This window comes from Merops nubicus, unplaced genomic scaffold, assembly GCF_000691845.1.
Source record: "Merops nubicus isolate BGI_N331 unplaced genomic scaffold, ASM69184v1 scaffold3564, whole genome shotgun sequence".
NCBI lineage: Eukaryota > Metazoa > Chordata > Aves > Coraciiformes > Meropidae > Merops > Merops nubicus.
Genome location: NW_008606037.1, coordinates 24,111 through 45,217, shown reverse-complemented (window position 1 = coordinate 45,217; position 21,107 = coordinate 24,111). Strand labels below are relative to the sequence as shown.

General features: G+C 42.2%; 1 protein-coding gene across 1 annotated transcript in view; it reads right to left on the bottom strand.

Annotated features, from left to right (window-relative positions):
* Positions 1 to 3,266: 3,266 nt before the first annotated feature.
* The window catches only part of ARHGAP22 (Rho GTPase activating protein 22), a 38,391-nt gene continuing 20,550 nt past the window's right edge, over positions 3,267 to 21,107 (bottom strand). Inside the window, exons 3-7 of the mRNA XM_008939496.1 lie at positions 17,062 to 17,194; positions 12,318 to 12,391; positions 10,845 to 10,966; positions 7,742 to 8,630; positions 3,267 to 3,542 (exon numbers count right to left, since the gene is read on the bottom strand). Coding sequence (XP_008937744.1) covers positions 3,317 to 3,542; positions 7,742 to 8,630; positions 10,845 to 10,966; positions 12,318 to 12,391; positions 17,062 to 17,194 — 1,444 coding nt within the window. The 3' untranslated portion in view covers positions 3,267 to 3,316. The remainder of the gene's footprint in view (positions 3,543 to 7,741; positions 8,631 to 10,844; positions 10,967 to 12,317; positions 12,392 to 17,061; positions 17,195 to 21,107) is intronic.

Below are 21,107 nucleotides of genomic sequence, written 5' to 3'. Positions count from 1 at the left end.
GATGCTTTTCTAGGAATGCAGTGAGGCTTAGAAATGCTCTTTTATATTTGCATATGTTAGCATAAAGTGCAGCTGATTCCAAGCCATATATTAAATATAGAGCATGTCTTAGCTCTGCCAAAGGTTACTCTGTGGGTGACTTAGGCCCAGAACTGAAACACAGTGCTCATGCCTTACATGCAACTCGCTACCAAATGTAGATAATTCAGTAAGGTACCACTGTTAATTTCTCTTTCCATGTTAGAAATGCCGTAGAGACCTACTAGAAGTCTTTTGTTTTTCTGTAATGCTGCTGTTTGGCTGTGGTTGGTTTGCTTGGTTGGTTTTTAAGCATGTGTTTGTGATGGGTTTCTTTCACTGAAAAGTTTTTATACTTTTTTCACCTGCATGATACTGGAAGGGATTTTCTAGGCTGGGAAGATTACATGGGTGAAGCTATAGTAAAAATGTAGCTACCTGATTCCAGGAGCCTTTTGTAATGTCTTATTAACACTAACAAACCTGTATATTATAAAAGCTTGCTAAATGTTAAAGGTGGCACTTTTTTAAAGCTGGTGGCTGTAATATGTGAAAGGTCTGCAAAATAAGGAGTGCTCTCAGATCCATGGAGTTGCCAAATAAACTGGTGGGAAAGAGAGAACAGAGGAATAGAGCAGAACAGTCAACTGGGAAATGCTTGGTTCCATTAATCAGTTGAGCAGATACAGTTTCATTTGTGATACTGAAAAGAAGAATGATTTTTATTCTGAATGCAACATTATGTAGTGCTACATAGTTGAACAGATTATCTTATCCTGGAGCTGAAGATTTGCGACAGGTGGTTTTCCCCAGTTCTGCTATATTTTAACAGTTACAAAGATTATCTAGCATTCCAGCTGTCTTTGATTTCACTGAGTGTTAGCCAGCAGTCCTGTTAGGTGCTTGTCTTACTTTTTTTTTAGGCTCCCCGTCAGCATGGCTCAATTCTTGCAGTTTGTAGTGTGTGCCAGAACTAAAGGGAGTAGTCTGCACTTGGTACATACAGGAGATAGATAGATAGTGCCATGTAAATGGTCTAAGGGATGGGGGCTGGCAGGATGGCTATGGTGAAAGGTGCAGGTGTTGGAGTCTGGAATAGAAGGCTGCATTAAAATTAAAACCTGGTTGCTACTACTGCTTGGATTGAATGCCTCAGTAGAAATTTTCTTGTTACCAGTCCTGATGATCTAACCACAGCTAATTATTTACAACTCAGTTTGGGCCACTTATTTTGTGGTGTCTGGGATGGTACTTGATGCTACCTAACCCACTGTGCTGTTCCAGCTCAAAGTCATTCTTACAACAGTTATTGCTCACATTATGCATCTTAATACTGCTGTTTTAAAGGGGCCATTGCTTCTTTTGCAGGTTCGTTTGTGACTATCAGTAATAATACAAAGGCAGGGGGTGGGGGGGGGAAAAATAAAGAAAGATGGGCCTGCTGCTGCTGCTGCCTGCAGGTGGCAGGATGCTCCTGTGGAAAAGTCTGGTACCTGCCACACTGCCTCATACCAGGGGCAGTCAGGACTCCAGCACAGCTGGATACTCTGGGAAGAAGGGAAAATGTTTTGAAATAATTGAATTAATCTATTCATAGCACTTACTCTGCCAGCTTAATTTGACATAACTGGGAAAGATTAGGTTAAAAAGTTTCTTTTTGCTCACTGAGATGGTTTACATTTTTATAGGAAGGAGAAGCATACAGTGAGATAGAAACAAGTTAACCTCTAGATATCTGTGAGATGCTGAGAAAGTCAATATTGAAAAGTGTACAGTTTGCTGGTACATAAAAAAGCCCATACTAAGGTTATTTCCTGACAAAGAGTTATATTCTTCTCTACTAAGAAAAGACAGATTCAGGTCATTTTTTGAAAATACTTAAATAAGCAAGAATTCTCACTACAGCCTATATTTTCCCTTTAGCCAGTTCATGTTGTTGTGGCACTTCTTTTCAGTTTAAAATCCTTCTCCTCTGAGCCTTCCAAGCTGCCTCAGCTGTCAAAGATACATGCCAAGCAAGAGTGAAGAGTGCTGTTGAGTGCTGGGCTTGCAAACACAGTTCAAACTGGAACTGGTGAAACTATTTTCTGTGTGCAGGCTCTGTGTGGCTCAGGGCACTGAAAATGTTGCTTAGAACTTCTCAAAGAAGTCTCTTAAGGAACAGTCAGCCCTGGCAGTCTTTCCAGAATTACTGGAAATTACAACTTCATTCTAATGTTTTTATTTTTTTCTTTTGTAGAAGTAATGAACATAGGCTGCTAGGTTGCCTGTGATGATAGCCCTGTCCCCTCATCTGCCTGTGAACTAACAAAAGAAATCAACTGATATAAAGAGAAATGTTACAAGGCAGCTAAGTGTAATACAGTGTGGGAAGGTTAAAGATAGATAGATAGATTCCTCCCACCACTTGCACTTATTTCTCTTACCTATAGGTTTTGCTTTGAAAGTTTTATAGATTTAAGAAACCCTTCAGCATCTGAATGTGTGTTGATGATAAGAATCAATCTTCTCCCACCTTGATGTCTGATCAGTATATATCAACTCATGAGATTTTTTTTTTTTTTTTGTCTTGCAGCTACTACTGCTCTATTTTTGGCTCAAACCCTCCAGATACCTAGGGCAAAATGTGTATATTTAAAGTTCCATTGAGTTTGTGTGGCAAATCTGATTGCAATTGTTTGGTGGGTTCACAGTTTTAGTGAATTCTCAAGATTTTGGTATCTTCAGCTCATTTGTGGACTTTGTTTTCACATTATCTTCATAAAATAATGCTACTTTAAGGAATGAGAAATTTGAACAAACTTTATGTAGGGAGTGGGGCAAAAAAACCACCTCATTAAATTCATATGCTAGACCACACTGAATGTGGTAACACACTGGAACTGCCATCTTCCCAAGCACAATTGGAGGAGAACCTCAGCTCAGCCTGGCTTTTAAGTTCTGGCCATCCCACCCACCTTGCAGGACTTTCCACTGTGCTTGAGCCAGCAAAAGGATGATGCAGTGAGTCTGAAGATAGCAGGAGTACAGGTATGGAAAATAGTATCTTTTGATTTGTGGGTAAAAAGGGTGCCCGCTCTTTCTCGTCAATCTGACATCTAAACTTTCAAGCATTATGTTTAGGAGTCTATCCCAGCTGTCCCAAATACTACAGCATACGTAAAGACAAGACAGCAAATGTCACTGAGAGCACAATCTCTGTAGAATTACCCATGATACACGAGTATACCAGAACAAAGTGTGCATTTTCACTGGTTTTGCCAGAAATACAATTTTCTATGCCGTACATCAGCTTGTTCTACTTGGTGACTTTAGTACTTCGACTCCCAGTTAAACATCCTAATGTTGAAAAAAAGTCTTCCATTTCCTTCTGCAGGAGATGATTTCTGTTCTCAGCATCTTCACGAGCACGTTCAGAATTCCTCAGCTTTATCTCCAGCATCGTGTATTTCTTCCGTTCTTGGTCCAGTTCTTCTTCTAACCTAACCACTTGTTTCCTCAGGTCTGCACTTGTTTCTTCAATTCTTGAAACCAAAGGAGAGAGAGAGAGGGAGGGAGAGGGGGGAAAAAAAGTGTTTTAAAGTGGCTGGATAAATACTGCTGATAGCTATAATAAATATGTTGTTCCTCTTAGAGCTAAAATATTTTCATTATAAGGGGAAGTTTTAAAGGAGGGCACTAATTGCTATTTCATTAATGTTGAGTTTAAGGGCAGAGACTCCTTGAACTCTGGAGCCTGCATCCTGCGAAAATATGCTCAAGTCTTACTTTTGGGCAACAGACTGGTTATCTGAGGAGATGTATTAGCTCCTCAGGCTGAGTTCGAATTCCAAAATAATCCTTTAACATCTGTTTTCATCCCTATACTATGTTTCCATGTATGGATATCCAGTACAGAGGAACATCCTTGGAGGTCAGGTAGGAGTAAGGTCACAGTCTTTCCTCACTATCTGCTTCATGGTATTTTCTGTAAAATTTGCCACTAGGGTGAACACTGGGGTTGGGGAGTAAAAGGTTTTCCTACTTTACAAGATTTTATAAAAACAAACATTTCATATGAGGAAGAATCTGAAGAACAGACCTTAAACTTATCTGTGCACAAAGCTCTAATGCAAGACTCGGAGCTTTTCTCTAAGGAGGTCAAAGAACAAGGTTCCTGTGTTTTTTTGATTTGAAATAAGTACAGAAGGCACATTGCTTGGTGTCCTCCCCCTTAGAAGACAGAGTAGTGGTGTTAATACAGAGCAGGGAGTATATCCAGATAGAAATTTCTGATCACTAGAATATTCAGAAAGGGTGATTTTAAAAATTAGGTGTTTCCTAGGAAATGTGTCCCCCCTCTGACTTAAAAAAAAAAAGAAAAAAAGAAAAAAAATCACCACTACCTCTTCATTGTTCAGTATAATACTCAGTTGTGAAGCTGGGATGCATGGCTTCCATGTGAATGGGTTATTTTTAAACAGAGTAAATGACACTCAGCAAGGGCATGCTACAGTCTCCAAAACAACGACAACAACTTTTGTGACTCTCCCAGAAGGGTCTGAGTCGCATTTTATGACCACAAAGAGGCAGTTGGTCAGGTAATGCAGCTCTTCTTAAACTTTCCTTCACATACAGCCAAGGATGGCATTATCACAACTTTCACAGCAAATTAGAAAGTCACACAGAGGTTTGGTCAGCACCCGTTTTGGTGCAGCAGCCCAACACCTGCACTGATGAGTGAACAAAAATGTGTGCTGTGTCTGCAAAAAAACTGCCCAGCAATGAAGGCAGACTTATCACCCAGACAGCTGTCCTCTATAATACAAGAGGACTCTTCTGAAGCTAGGATGCTTCTCTCTATGCACACACCCCTTGTAACTTTTTTTTTTTTGTTACATCCTACAGCTCTGAGCTACCAATTAATTTTTTCCACCACAAAGTTTAGGGGTCAGCTACATCAGCCTTGATCCTCTGTCCATCTTCTGAATTACAGAGGGTCACAACACTTAATACATTTTTCCATATATAACAACATAATAGTCCTTTCCAAGATACTTCTATTTTCTTAAGAGTCCCAGGTGGTAAATGTGAATTACTGAAACTCAACAGAGAATGCCTGATAATTATATTAACCTCGAGGGAGAAATGCTTTGGAACAAACTGGTTACAGGAAGGCCATAAAACTTGCCTCCCTCTGACTAAGAGAGAGAAAATGGGCAGTTGATGATGATAAATAACAGCTTTTCCATCAGCAAGTGTTACTTACCTCTGCCCCAGGCAGATACTGACTCTGCTTTCCCTCCACTTATGTATGTGCCAACAAAAAGCTCATATTTCTTCATTAAAACATGCCCTGCTATACACACCAAGTTCTGCAAACCACACAAGCACACGTACAATTGTAAAGGAACTACTTGTGGGGACTAAACTATCTTCAATAAAATAAAGTTGATGATACAGCCCAAAGTTTTCCTGCTAAGCAGCCTGCCTTCTTTGATAGCTACCTCCTGTCTTTCCACAGGAGCAGACTTTCATGCAGTTTCAAAAGGTACATATTTTTGGCACATATAAATTGCTGCAGAAGTAGTAAAAACATTGCAAAATTTTTGAGAGCTGTAAAACTTGGCTTGAAATTCTTAGACTTGACAGCAAGATCCTTCAGGCTGTTATCCTGAACAGCTGGAATCATCTTGTTTAATACAATAAAAGCAGTGATTGCATCTTGCCTGGTTTTATGAAACTATTAGTTCATTAGGCACTTTTTCTCTACTTTACCCTGTGAGACCTGGACAGTATATAGTCCTCCCCTGCAGCCACGGTGCTCTGCCTCTGTCCAGCTGAAGGGGAAAGGTGGGTGTTTCTTAGAGGTGAGGCAGCTGAAACTACTCAACAGCTGCAATGAAGAATAGGTCCCCCATGTCAACAGCTGAAGGCCCTGGAAAGGTGGAAAGCCTTTTCTTCCTTCAGGCAACAGATAAAAATGTGCAGATATTTCCAAGTTTTCCAGCCTGGTCTCCTTTCTGTTCATTACTCTGTATCCCCGCAACAAGGTTTGGCCAGGGCAGCTCTGCAGAATTACAGTCATGTACCTTCATTGCCCTCCCATTCTGCATCAACAGAGCAACAAATAAGCCATGAACCACTATCCTCATTCACAGAGCTTTTTCCACACATCATACTAGCAACTGGCAGCATTCTCATCAGCTCTTCTACTTGGGACACAACAACGCAGGAGGAAGCTTTTCTACCACACAGTGATGTTAGGTGGGAACTGAAACTGCTACGTGGCCTGATTCTCCTCCCAGCTTCACATAGCAAGGCAGTACAATGCCAGAGGCAGAAGACAAGATGCAGCTGCTAGCAAGCTACCACCACAGGAAATCATAAAATAAAGCAGGATGGCAGTAAGTGAAACTGCTACCTTAACAGCCAGCCCACTGGAAGAGATCACAATTCAGACACCTTTTTGAGAAACAACTTTAACAAGAAAAAAGAGGCAACAAACATAGCCTAAAGCTGTGCTGTACAATCCCAAGTCATATGTGGCTTTGGTACCGTGTTTGGAAGACTGATTGGAAGTTAAGGCATGTAAATGCTACCAGAGTTTTAATAACTGAAGGAATATAACATTAACACCTTAACATACACACATACAAAAAAAAAAAAGCTGAGAACTCATCTGTTTGTAAGAAATGAGACTACAGCCCTTCTTTAGTGCCAAGTACCAGTGCTGCAGAGCCTGGGCCAGTGATGATGTGGAGTTCTGCATATGGATGTGTACTAAAATCTTAATTCCTTTAAGCAACAATACTTCATGTGCATATTTCCTTAAGTACTTTTCTGAAAGTCAGTCTATTAAACACACTCATAAAACCTAATTAATAAATATTATCTACTAGTTATAAATACTTCCTACAGCTCCTGCCCTCACAGATGACTCTCCTGAAAACTGAAGGAACTTTTCTGAACACAGATCTAAAGTACAGCACCAGCAGTTGCAGTTGTACAAGGGAACATCAGAGTGGGCAAAAATCTACACAGGAGCTGCTCTACAAGCAGCTTGCTGCTGCTTTTGAGTCAGTGGCTGGCCATATGAGCAAAGGGCAACCACATGCACATCAAAATCAAAATCAAGTTTTCTAGAATTTCAACACAAAAGGGCTGCTGAAAAAATTGTAGCTGAGATGCAGTCCCAACAGCACCACCAAAAAAAAAAAAACCAAACACCCAACCCGCAAAACCACCCAATCAGAGAACTGCCAAGATGAACTCCCTGAAGAATGTTTCTGTTGGGAAAAGCAGCAAGAAGCACTCCATAGCACTCCATTTCAGACTGACTTGGTACAAATCGTGGCACCTGCACAGACCAACAGAGTTCCTTGTTGAGGTCTGACCACCCTGGGTCCCAAGCCCTTCCCCCAAGATGTTTGCTGTTTGTCCCAGGATACTAAGAGCAGACTTTGGCATTACCTGTGTAGTTCTGATTCCCAGTGAAAACAGAATGTAAAATACTGGAATTGCTTGTGTGACAGAAATCCTATTTTTTTTTTAATCCTCTCTTAGATCAGAGTGAAAAAAGTTGGATTCAGAGAGCAGTGAGGAAAGAGGAGAACCAAATCTGCTGTCTCCCAAACCAGAACTCCAAGTTTGAGAACCTGATAGGCTTGGTAGCCCACACCCATGTTTAAAGAGGGGTAATGCTGACAGGTGACTTCCTTGTTCCCCCTGCAGATGACATTACCTTTTGATACTAGTCTCATACTCAGTCCTCTGTTTGCTCAGCTCTGTCTTTAGCTCCACCACCAAGCTCTGCAAGGCCCTAGAGCATTTGACAGAGTCTCTGGAAGCTGCAGCCGCGTTGCTTTGTTCACTGCTGCTGCTGCTGCATGCTTCAAACCTGTCGATGCTGTTCTCCAGATCTGCAGTCTTGACCTCACTGTGAGACAGTGAGCCCTGAGTTACCCACTCGGTTTTGAGAGAGCTTAAAGCCGAAGAGTCACTGGCCCGGCAGGCTGGGCAGCTGCTGACTGAGTCCATCACGGAGATTTCACATGATGATGTAGACCACGTGGCGCTGCTAAGGGAGAGGCTGGACGAAGGGACATTGTCATAAGTAGAGAGTCTCTGGGAAGAACATGAGTCTTTAACTCGTTCCCCAGAGGCTGTCCGGCGATGGCCTCGGAGTGAGTACAGGCCATTCATCAACCAGTTCCCACTGGAGGAGAGGTTTGGGATATCTAAAGATGAGCTGCCCAGCTTTGGACTCACAGACCGTGCTCCCTGCTGGCGGAAGGAGTATTTCCACGGAGGCAGCGTCTGCACTCTTTTGCTGGGGCTGGTGGCAGGCTGAGTCAATTTGCCACTGTGCTCTGAAGGAGTGTTTTTCACCACAGGTCCAGGAGTGGCCTCGAGTGGCACAGCATTGCTAGAAGGCAAATCAGTGGGGCTGGGAACATAGTTCTCTGACCTGCTGTCCTCCCCATCCTCCTCAGAGATCCATTCCACGGTACTGCGCTGACGCACAGGTCTGATTTCCAGCTGGCTCCCTGGCACATCTACCTGAGGAACAGCAAAGATTCGCCCCTGTTCACTTATCAACACTGTCATCAGGTGCTGAACTAGTGAAGTGCCTGTGGGGAGAAAATAGAGGCAAGCAGTTGATGAGACATGGAAGACCTCAGGCACTCACCCTCTGTCTATACAATGCCCTGTGAGCTCCTTGGGAGACAGCCCTGTGGCCACCACGCACTGCAGCACATCTGCACACACCACTGCTCTGGGCCTTTCTGCACAGGACTGCAAGGGGCAGGAATCCTTCCCTTTGCTGGAAACGGGACTGCAAAGAATGCAGGTGTCAGTCCAGCTCATGAATGCGGCTAACCAGCAGAGGACGAACGGTTGCTTTGAGGAGGATGCCTGGAAAAGAGGGCACACCTATCCTGCAGCAAGGCATGGAATTCAGAGCCAGCATCAATCTTTGCATTTGTGTCTCCTGCAGGACAGCATAGCCCTACGCAGAGATGTGTGCTGGATCCTGAACACACTAACTTACTTGCTGAAGTGGAGTGGAGCACCTCTCTGTGCAGCTTCCAAAACCAGCAGGTTTCCACAACTATGTGGCACACAGTTTCATAGTCTTAACAGGCCCAGAGCTAGTGTTTACTGAAGAACCAAAAATTTCATCTCAGGTCTTTGCTGCACTCAGTGTATAGAGAAACTTGCAGAAAAGTATGACATCTGTATGATACATGCACCTGCAGAAGGTGTACAGCAAGTACAGAAAGTGCTTGGAGATACTTGGATCCACAGAAAAGAGCTGTCACTGTTTGCCAGTAATGGAGTAGACTGTTATGAACTAAGAGAACACCACTTACCAAACCTAATACAAAGCACTTTCTACTAAGAGGAAAACCTTGAAAAGAACAAGTGTGCAACTCTACCTTTAAGTATTGTCTGAAATAGAGAACAAGTCTAACATACTCAGGGGGTTCTGAATTTAATAATGATGTTTCAGCCTGATAACGAGTCGGATCAATGCTGGCCAGCTGGCCACTAGGGGAGCTCACAGCATCACACAACAGATTGAGCTGTCAGCTCTTCCCACCGTTGTGATACTGCATCGTCCAGCATGCTGGGTTGGAGCAACAAACACAAAAAAAAAGCCCAAATCAAATCAAAACAAGAAACAATAATAACAAACCAAACAAACAAACAAAACCTGCTCCTGCATTCTTTTTCTCCTTCCCCACTTCAAGGGGAAGGTCTCAAATCTACCTTTAATAGTATGGCCCACATCTCTGGGGAAGGCTTTGAGCCCCTGAAGAGCTATAGAACTCTAGTATGTCACAGGCCGTGCTCTGATGTCAGCCTGTCACCTTATAGTGAGCGTTGCCATTTGTGGGGCACATCTGCAGTGCCCTTCAGAGGTCTCTTACCCAGAGCTAAAGGCACTGCTGCTGCTAAGGCATGATGATGCTGGCACTCTGTGAAGGATTTCCATCACTCAGAACACCATGTCAGCTGTCTCCTACAGCTAGGGAGCAGTGCCAGGGCTGAATCCAGACATCCTGGGCACAGCATCTCCATCTGTGCCTAATGCTGGATGAATCCATCAATTCGTTTTGCAGGCTTGCCAAGATCCCAAGATCCCACAGGTCTTGATGCAAAGACCCTACTAAAACCTGCACCACAGTAGTCGTGCCACGTGGGAGGGAGGCTGTACCCCAGCCCTAGTGTCAGCCAGACAGATATCATGCCCTGGGCATTTCCTAATTGATATGGAGGTAAATGATTTTGAAGCTTCAGATTTTTACATTCAAAATTAACAGTGATTTTCAACTTATTCCTTGGGTTCTGTGAAGTTCTGACTCACAGAGCCTGCTTATAAAGCATCACTTCTAAGACAACTAGTTGTAGCTGTTCTAGCACAGCAAAAACTACAGTACCTCTTTCACTGTGGACTGGATGTCCTCTACAGGGAGCTAACCACTGAAATGCACCAATATGAACTGACAGCAGTTTGGTACTTAAACATGGTCCTTTTAAAAAACATTTGAGCTTTCATTTTAGCAGTGGGTTCAAAAAGAATTGCACAAAACAACGTACATCAGGGCAGAGGTATCTCCATGTGGTGGAGAGGAGAGACACTCCCAAGCCAGTGGTGAGTGGGATAAGGATAAGAGAGGCCAACAAGCAGATCCCCTCACAGGCACTGAGGAAATGGATTATTTGACTTGGTGACTGTGCAGTCAAGAGAAACAGCTACCAACAAGTGTATGACTTCAAATATACTCTTACAGCTCCAAAACACGGGTGTTGTGTTATCTCACAAGAGTAGTACCTACCTTCCATCATGGTCATTGGATCTTCCATTTTGGGCCGTAATATGTTTGGTCCAAATACTGTAGCCAAGTTTTGGACACTCATCTTGTTAATGCTGGAGTGAGCCTGAACTTCATCAAGGAACCTTGAAAAGCCCCCCCAGAAAAATCAAAGGAGGAGAATATTAATAAGTAAGTAACTTCTCAGACTGCAGGCATTCAGAGGCAAGAACAGTTTTGCCCTGTGTTTATAAAACCCTGATACCTGAAATGCTTCTAAGGACTAATGCAGCTTAGACACTCTGTAATAACACCAGATCCCATCCAGTGTATGAACAAGAGAAGACAGGATGGCTTATGTCAGAAATGCAACAGCAGGAAATAGGAGTCAGTGGCCTCAAAAGTGAACAGTCTCACTCTGTCTGTGCTTCATTTCCTAAACTATTGTTAATTTTTGGATGATTGGATGGGTTTTGGCGAGGAAAAAGTTTCCTTTCTCGTTCTTCAATACTTGGTGAATTTTTGCATATTTCTACTTGCAGCATGACTTTTCCAGGCACTCTCCTTTTTTTATTCTGCTTTGCCCTGTACTGGAGGCTGTGCTGAGACCCAAGAATCCTCAGTTTTCTTCACTAAGTCAGAATCAAATTCTACTTCTCCTTCCTTTCCTCAGTTCTTCACTTAGAAACATGTGTGCTTATATTCCCCTGCCTCAGCCATTCATATTCTGAGGTACTCAGAATTAAAACGAGTGGCTATAGAAGCACATAATGATGCAAAATAACATCTTTAAAGGATTACAAAAATAAATTTCAGAAATGCTATCTGTCAGTATGCTTGGGAGGAGCTCAACATCTCATGAATAAAGATTTTCTGTCTACTGTCTGCTCCAGATGTGCAAATCTCACTAGTCATAAAGGGGACTAACTACCACAGAGTCTAGAATACAACATAAAGTTCACTACATTGTATCTAGGGTAACAGTCCATCCCAGCTCCCAAAACACATTCCAGCCCACTTTACAAAAACAGGGAGTCAGAGAGATGAGGGTGAAAAGACCATGGAGTCCCTGGTACTCCAAGAGGAAGCCACTCCCAACCCCACTTCTAAAACAGAGCTGAGGCCAGGCTGGCTATTCTGAGTACATCTGCTACTCAGGTTGTGTCATAAATCTTCCAAGTGTACACTACCTGTAAAAAATGCCTTTTTTTACTGGTCTTTACATGATTCCAAAATAAATGATGTAATATATTGATATCATTCATGCCTGCTACCAAGGTTATGGGTGACAGCAATTTACTCAGCTGGTGCTCTTTGATAAACCAAGAGCTTCCTTTAGGCAGGGTGCACATCAACCTCCACGTTTTATAGGAACAGTAACTTACATGTAAATGATGTTTGAGTAGTCATACTTTAATTTTTTAAATTATTTGCATATAAGACAGCCTCACAAAACTTAAGTGACTTTTCCAAGTGTTAATAATACATTTCACTTACTTGCATATGTATTTGAGGAGGTTGTAGTTGGCTTGGGGCAACTTTTTCACCTGTTTAACCAATTCCTGGGTACCCTGAGGGACAGGAAAACAAGAAGGAGAACTATTAATATAAACGATGCAAAGCAGACATGACTTTTCTTCAGTACTATGGAGTCCTCTTTCCAGAGTCAAAACTGTGAACAACAAATGTAACATGAGGAGACTTTCCTTTTAAAAAAAGGAGTCATCCAGTGTCTTGTTCCTTACCAAAACTCAATGTTCAGAACTTGATTCAGTTCTCACAATCAGTGGAAATCTTTCTGTCAACTTTAATAGCTGATGTAGAAGTCTTCAGTTAGTGAGGCCTGCTAATCTTCAGCATCTACTCACTGGCTTTGTACCAGCAAATGTGACTTTTCAGCGCCTGGCCTATTTGACACTTTGGGGCACTGAGTGTTTTATAAATACCTTGCAGAAATGCTCAACTGAGCAGAGGAAAATTTCTTATTAAAAAAGCTAAATGACATTCCAGTTCAACTACCTCCTTTTTAATAGGATTTGCAGTCAGTTATTCTGAGCTGTGACACAGTTCCTTAAAAAAATTCTGGTTTTACATCAAAATGTAAAATGAGACATCTGCTAGAGGAATGATTTACAACCCTGAAGCTACTAAAATCATCTCATGAAAACCTCTGACTCAGAAGGCTATTGTCCTTCCACAGTCCCAAGCATCATTTGCTTGTTCCTGTCAATGCTGCAATTGCCCTGGAGATTTGCTTATTTTTGACATAACTAAACCTTTTGTGGGAAAATAGATACCCAAGAACATTTGGGAAGATTGGTAGCTGCTAATTAATGATGGAGGGCTGCTAACTTAGAATGGAGAAATTCCAGAAGCAGCTGGTCCCAAGCCAAAGAAGTGCAGTTAGGCATTCATTTCAAATTTTCATCGATTTATTAAAGACTGTTAGGAAAGGAATTCTGCTGATCAGCATCTTGCAAGATTTTCCTGATTTCTCTGGTCCAGACGAGTCAGAAAGACCCAGAGAACAATCTGTATTCACCTCTCCATCCTTAACATATGGAACGTATAGACACATTTTTATTCTGTATGTCCCAGCACAAAAAAAAGTCCTCTGATATAAACCTGAAACTTAAAAAAATAATTCTTAAAAGCATTAAGTCCTTTCTAATTCCTTAGCTAAAAAGATATGGTGGTTTAACAGGGACAACAATGGAGACATCAATAAAAGATTGGTCACTTTAGAAAATCTCAATCATCTTTTTTAAAATTCTGAAGACTTTTGAAACAAGGACAGCTGCTACTGATGTGAAGGTTAAGGTCAGTTGCTCAGGTCATCCAGCTTTCAAGTGAGGAGTTTGAACCAGAAATAGGTATGCTGGCAGACCTAATTCCCTCTTGAACTTAGCTCTGTAACACAATTTCTTTCAAATATAGAAATGAGGATGGTATTCAGCACTATATTTGAAGTGCACTGAGTTAAAATACCATGGCTCCACCAGATACAAGAAGCAGCTTTGGAACAGAAACAGTAGTTATGAACAGCTGGAAACACGACCTAAAGGTACGAGATGTTACCTGAAAGAAAAAAAGGTTCTAAAAATTCATCATCCATGCTCTGTCACAAGGAATCATAAACAAGGTATTACACAGAGAGTATCTTCATCAAGGTACAAATACTTGCCAGGTTAAAAAAAACTTTCTCTCCTGCTCTGCCACAGATTTGTAGCCACCAACCACTTGACCAACTACGGCAGGAAGGAACACTACAGCAAAACTGTACAGGGAAGCCCAAACTAGAAACTGCTGCATTATTAACACACAGCACTGATCGTGCTTCTGGCTGCAGCCTAGCAAGCAAGAGGGGCATCACACTGCCATTCATGGGAGTACTTTGCAGTAGTTACGCTCACCTCCTTGAAAATGATGCATGTCTAATTTACCACAGATGCATGCTTTCCAAGGAGTGATCCCAAACCCAAGGATTTTGCTATGTGTGTAACACATCAGCACCAGTTAAGAGCTTCTAGTTGGGCTGGAAAACTCACAACATTTCAGATGTTCACCTAAAATCAGACCTCTCTTTAAAAACTCAAAGCCACATACCCCCTGTGTGAACTCCTGTGTGCATCTCTAGAGTACAGGCTGCAGTGAAAGCTAAAATACTACCACATCAAATCAGCTCACACCCAAATGAGATTTTAGAGATTTGAAGATCTGTCATTCATTCTTACTCTCAAATTATTTTTAATTTTCAATTCCTCCTCCCAGGCACCTTAGATCAGAATCAAATCTTTTTTAATGTTGTAGCCCTGCTCAGATATCCGGATGCCTCAGCATAACCCAAGGTCTCTGTTATGTTTCTGTTTGCATTCCAACACCAGAGATTAGTCGAGTGAAGAGTGAACATCAATCTGAATGAAAAATGAAAATCTTAGGGCAGTGTTGGAGTATTTTTTGCTGCAGATGGAGATTAGGCCTGACTAACTTCATAATAATGCCTATCTATGGTCACAATGTAGCAGCTTGAGGTGCCAATAGTTTTAGCTGAAAGGCTATTAACTTAAGTAATTCTGGTTTTATTGGGGGGATAGGTGTACAAGACAAAACTACATTTTGAGTCCAAAAGTCTCATTCAAAACTTCCAAGTGAAAAATAAAAACTAATAACACTTTAAATTAAAATTCAAATTAAAACAATAGATTGCATTTTATTTCAAAATACTTTTTTTCAGATTTTAATATTTGATTTTGAAACATCCTGCTTATCATTTTGTGCTAAAAAAAAAAATTGTGGTTTCAATGAAATCACATTTTTGAGCAGGGGGATTTTCCATGTAGGAGGCAGGTGAGGCCCTACAGGTTAGGTATGACTTTGTGCTACATTCTGCTCCACGTGCTACTGTACACGTACAACTTCTCCACCCTCTACTGTGAACTCCACCTTCCTTTCTGAAAAAGCAAACAGCCCTTGTTGAGGTTCCAGATTCTCCTTACAAAGATAAAAAAAAAAAAAATAAGAGCTTATATTTACAGCTTAATGAGACAACTTTCTGCTATCAGGAGTACCATGTTTTGTAAGCTTTCATGTTGGCTGTCTAGTGCTTCTCATTCCCTTTCTAATCCAAAGCGAATACTGCACTACAGGTCATTCGAGCCTGGCCCCACTCCCACAAAACCAACGCAGATGTTGCTTCCCAAATTTCTGCAGCCTGTGCAGGCAAAATCAGGCAAACGACATAGTTAACAAGCTGAGCAGTGATATATGATTATGTTTGCCTAACTTGGCAGTGTCTCCACTCTTGTGCAATAATACTTAATGGATCCAAAACTTCCCAATCTGCCCATCTTATGACCAAAATGAAACCAGCCTCACTGCCTCAGAAATGCTGCTTCTTGTGAAATCAACCATTACGCTGTCTGTAACATAGTGCACCCTGCAGAGGTGCCCAAGTTCACTGAGGATAAGACAGAAAATGAACAAGTTTTGGAGCTAGCAGACACATACTTGTACCTGCTAAAAGGCAGCACTAGTGCACTGACACGCTGATGTGCCTGTGCCCAGGACGCCAATGCATATTCATGTGTGCTAATATACTGTGTCATGCACAGAAATTTGCTTTCTCAGAGTTGGCCAGAGGATACATCACATGAGGACAGAGAAGCAGCAAACTTGCCCTTTATCCATAAAAAAAAAAAAATACTATTACCAGATCTGCTACATTTGATGCATGCAAACAAACATCTTCCTATGGGTATCATGAAATCTCCCCAAAGCCTTCTGCCACTTGAACTAAAGGTGAGCTCCAGGCTTTCAGCATAACACCGGTTTTATGATCCTCCGCAGAGAAAAATAGGTGAGCACACTCTTGAGGCCACCCAAAGAAGAGCAACAGAGCTGTGGACTGCTACTTACAAACCCTCAGGCCTTTGCTTCTTCAGCTAATATCGGTAACAACCCTTACAGCTTCTTTAAACCTTGTTTTAGAAGGTGGCACAGCTCCACCCAGATTAGATCAGATCCAACGTGCTTTTGCAGTCAGCAAAGACCTGAGGCACCACCACAAGAGGAACAATACTGATGAAGCAGATCAATCAACTGTATTGTAAATTACCCTGCTCCTCCCAAGCCGTGAATCAAAATTTCCATGATTGCCACAGTCTTGAAGGTTTTTGCCAGCCCCTTCCCTTGCCTTGAAACCAAAGAGAGGAACATGATAAGAAGGTTTGGGAAAAATATTCGTAGCATTATTTCCCTGATTTTGTGATACAATTATAGCCTGCCCTTTTGTAGTGCCTTTCCTCTCAGAAATACAAAGACCAAAACACCATCAACATCTCATTCACCAAAAACTTTGGAAAACAGAACATGCTGCTCTGATACATGAAACTGAAAACACAGAGCAAAGGAATGACTTCATACAGCTTGCTAATGAATCAACAGCAAGACTGGGAAAGGGAACCAGATCTACATTGCATCTCTTGCTGATATGCCACAGAAGACCTTTGTTCAGAATAAAGAAGCACCAGGTTACAAGACTGACTTCAAAATTCTCCTGCTTCAAGCAGGAGCCTGTGATATTAACACCCAATTCACAGCTTCAGGAAAATTCAGGGGAAGGCTCCCGGGAATTTATCTGATTTAAACCAGGAGTAAGGAATGGTGAAGAGAAAGCTGTACTACATTGAGTCTTGGGAAGAACCTTTGAGGTAGAAAGAGGCAAATTAGAAGTATCACTGACCTCTCCCTCATCTTTTGAGAGTAGCTGTCCACAAGAAAGAAAGTCTTCATATTTGGCAAAGGGGATGACAGGCTCTGGTAGCTCTCGAAGGTAAAGCTTCAGGAGGGATGCCACAGTGTGAACATCTGTGTTGCTGCAATAGAGAAGAGGGAAGGAAATTTAGAAACTCACACTACCCCAAAGCTTGATGCCTTTTGTTTGGGGGTGCCTCAAAGTCCCAGTTATGGACAGGGACAAATAGGTACGTGTAAGGAAGCTATTCTGTGATGTTTGTACTAGGCAGGAGGATCTACCTGGGAACAAGGAATATCTCCCATTTTGTCAAGATAAAAATGCACCTCAGGCAATATGGACAGTGGAAGGGATATATATACCCATGGTGCTGTGGGACATCAACCGACGTGGATCAGGAACGTAAGTAATCCAGTCCAGGCAAGTGCACAGTGACCACGTAGCACTAACAATAGAGCTCTGCATCTTCATGCAATCAAGCATAACCTCTGATCCTCTCACTTATCCCTCCTGTCCGATACTCTTCCCAGCTGATACCCACCAGCTGACACCCAGTCTGGTGAGCCAGGCTCCCAAGTGTCCTGGTCAAACATTCAATAAAAAAATGGAGAAAGCTACCAGGTCCTCTGTTGCCATTTGGCATGGCTGCCTGGCTTGTGGATCACATCTCCTCCCCCAGGCTGGGGTATCAGGCATTTCTGAGCCCATTGGTTATGCTAGTTCATCAGCTTTGCTTTTCTCCTCCAATCCGGGAACTTCTATTTCCTCTTCTCTCTCCTTTCAAGTTGATGTTGAGGTGTCAGATCCCATGATGAAGATGCACCTCTTCTTCCTTTTCCATGTCCTATCCAGCTTTTGATGCATGCCAATGCCTCTCCTCATTCCAAGTCTCCTGATGCACAACTTTGTTAATCTTTGCAGATGACCTCCTCAAAGTTTTTGACCGTTGGAATCCTAAACGGATTCTGTCACCAGCTCCCCACTACCCACCATTGACCTGACAGTCTTTAAAGAACTCTGACTTAAACATATCAGTAACCATGGGGCAACAGAGCTTTGAATCTCCACCTCTATCTAAAAGTTGAATCTCTTTTGGTTTGTATGGTTTTAAGCACTTTTGGAATACACAGCTAAAAAAACAGAGGAAAAATAACAATAGGAAGCTGCCAGCAGCTACCACTTGCTACTAATCCTGATAACGCTATCCCTGTTAAGCAGCTCCAACATATTTGAGAACACTACAGTTTCACAGCGCTCTTCTTTAGTTGATTATAAATGCTTTACAAGTGAGGTTAGTACCCTTATTCTTTTTCCCTTTTTTAGTGGGGAGTTTCAAGCATGGCTGGTGCATACGACCATCACGCGGAAGCAGAGCCCGCACTACAGCTTCAGGTCTGCTGGCTGCAGTTCTTGTTTCATCCACAAGGCCGTGGGAAATCCTGCCAAACTTTCAGTGGTGTGGAAGTGCAATAGGGACAGACTGCTACAGGTCCTTCCAAAACAGCAACACCTGGACTTTCATTAGAATACACATACATATTTAAAACCCAAATTGCAAACCCAAGACTTTTAAAAATAAACACTTTAATTATCAGTCATCACAGAGATCTGATCTACCACAGGGGAGGTAGGTTCTTCTAGCATTGGGAAGATCACTGTGAATACAAAAGACATCTAAAAGTACAGACTGCAGCTAGGAAAATTTAAAAAAAAAGGTTATTCCTTCCACTGCACCTGATTTGGCAACAAGCCTGCAGATTTCACACTTGCAGACATCTGCCACTGCCTAGATATGCTAAGCCATACACGGATAGGTTTAGTTACACACAGCAATAATTATGTCTGCTAGGAGGACAAGAATTTCACCTAGCCAGGGTGGAACTGCCTCTCCCTTCTTGCTAGCTGTGATTATGTGTGTCAAAGACCAGAGAGCAGAGTCTTCACGTTTCACTGCACATGGTGGAAAGAGCAAAAGGCAATGACTGAGGGACCCCCAAGTGCTATACTACTCAGGTACCTCTAGGCTTGTCTCCTTTAATTCTGTACTGAACCTTCAGTTATCACATTTCAGATCAGCTACCCAAAAGGCATGCATTCCTTCATGGGGATCTTTACTGCCTCTCTTAAAGGTGAGACTTAGCACTGATCTATTTAGCCAGTGCAAATGCCTATGGAAATAAAGGTGCTTTCTGCTTTAAAAATGCCAAGTGGAGGCTTGGCTCATCTTCATGACAATGAAGTCAGTATGGATTAGATTAAGTTAAAACATGAAAGTGAAACTATCATTCCCAATTAATTCCTTCTGTTGATACTTCTGTTCACGAATATGAACATTTTCCAGAATAACCTTGTTCACTTCCACATGAATTAAGATAATTCTGATTCTGAACTAGAACACACAGACATTCTGTTAGAAATATAAAGATTTTGTTTAAGAAAAGATGGAGTGAGACAATTTGATGATTTCAAACTTATTTTTTCATGTAAATATCTCTAAATATTTGACACTTCCATTTAGGGAACAAATACTGACTGTGGTTAAGAATCAAAGAAAGGAGGGTGGGTGGTCTGGGAAGCTGAGGGGAGGGAAGAATTCTAAGAATGTTCCAAATAAACTAAGGATATTCTTCCCAAGATGAGAGCAAACACTGTGCTGCTCATGAAGGAGAGCACTAGCTCTTCATGCAGTAGTAGGCAGGGATGCTATTGACCATGTCAAGACTGGCTGTAGGTCCAGGGGAAGTGATCCTCTAGGTTAATGTGCTGGCAATGTATCAGATACTGCCTGCACCACCTGGAAAAATGGTGCTAGTGAGTTCCAGAAAGAAATGGAGCCAGGTCTCCAAGTCAAGATCCCAGATCTGATCCCACTTCTGGGCCTATGAGAGAGATTGGGCGAGATCTACACAATGGCCTTGGATCCAAATATTCCTGAAGTTCAAGGTCTCTGTTAGGGTCAAGGCCCATTTCTCAAAGCACTGTTTAGGGTAGCCGAGTGCCCGCTCTCCCTCTGAGTAGTATGTACTTATCAGAGAAGGAAGGAAATGTTAGTTACAGCCTAGGGACAGGATTTGGCTGCAAGGGCCCTGAGAGCATCCACCCTCTTGAAGATTGCACTGCCTGGGCTAAGGACCAACGTAGAGATAACACAGCTGAGAGCTGACCCCTTTCCCTTGCTGACCTGGGATGGAGCAATCTCAGCTAGGGCTGACGCTCTTCCCGTGGGAGACAATATTAAAATGAGTTTCTACCATTTATCCTGTCTCTGAGCTACAACTCCCACTGCCTTACAGTCACAGCTGTGCCTGGTTATAGATGCCGTTGATCTGGACCTGGACTCTGACTCACAGACACATTATCTAGCCTGATCTTGGACCTGCCTTGTCACTGTGGACTTGCCTGGTAGGCTGTGTCACTGTCTCTGCCAGTCTTGTTACCATACTTGGCTCTTGGCTCACCTTGCTCTGCAGAGCAGCTGCCCCATGCTGCTCCCTGACATTGGCATGGTCGGTAGGACAAAAAAGAAGGTAGCATGTCTTTGTACCAGGCAAGGAGTGATTATATCAATATTTTCATACTGGGAGGAAAAATGCAAATAGCCATTACTTCAGAAACATTTGACTCAAGTTTTGTTAAAAATGTCAATCTATATTCAGTTTTTAAATAAAAGTTCCATCTCAGCTGTTGAAATTGTGGACCAAAGAAAATTCAAGTTGGCCAAGAATACTTCTGGGATTAGAAAGTGCTTTGCTATGACATACTGATCAGTTCTATACACAACAGCTAGAGAAGGTGTGTGAGAATGTGGTGACTATTCTAAAACCTGGTGACAAAGGAAGGAGGCGGGCTATTGCCTCTGGGCAGATCCACTAAGGGTTGCCTCAAGGGAGAATGCAATGTCTAAAAGCAGTAAAACACCTAGTTCACACCTCTGCCATATCTATTTCTACAGCAGGATCCTACCAGCTACTGAGTATTCCACACCCAAATCCAGCAATGCATTTCATTCAACATGTGCTTAAACCGAAAGACTG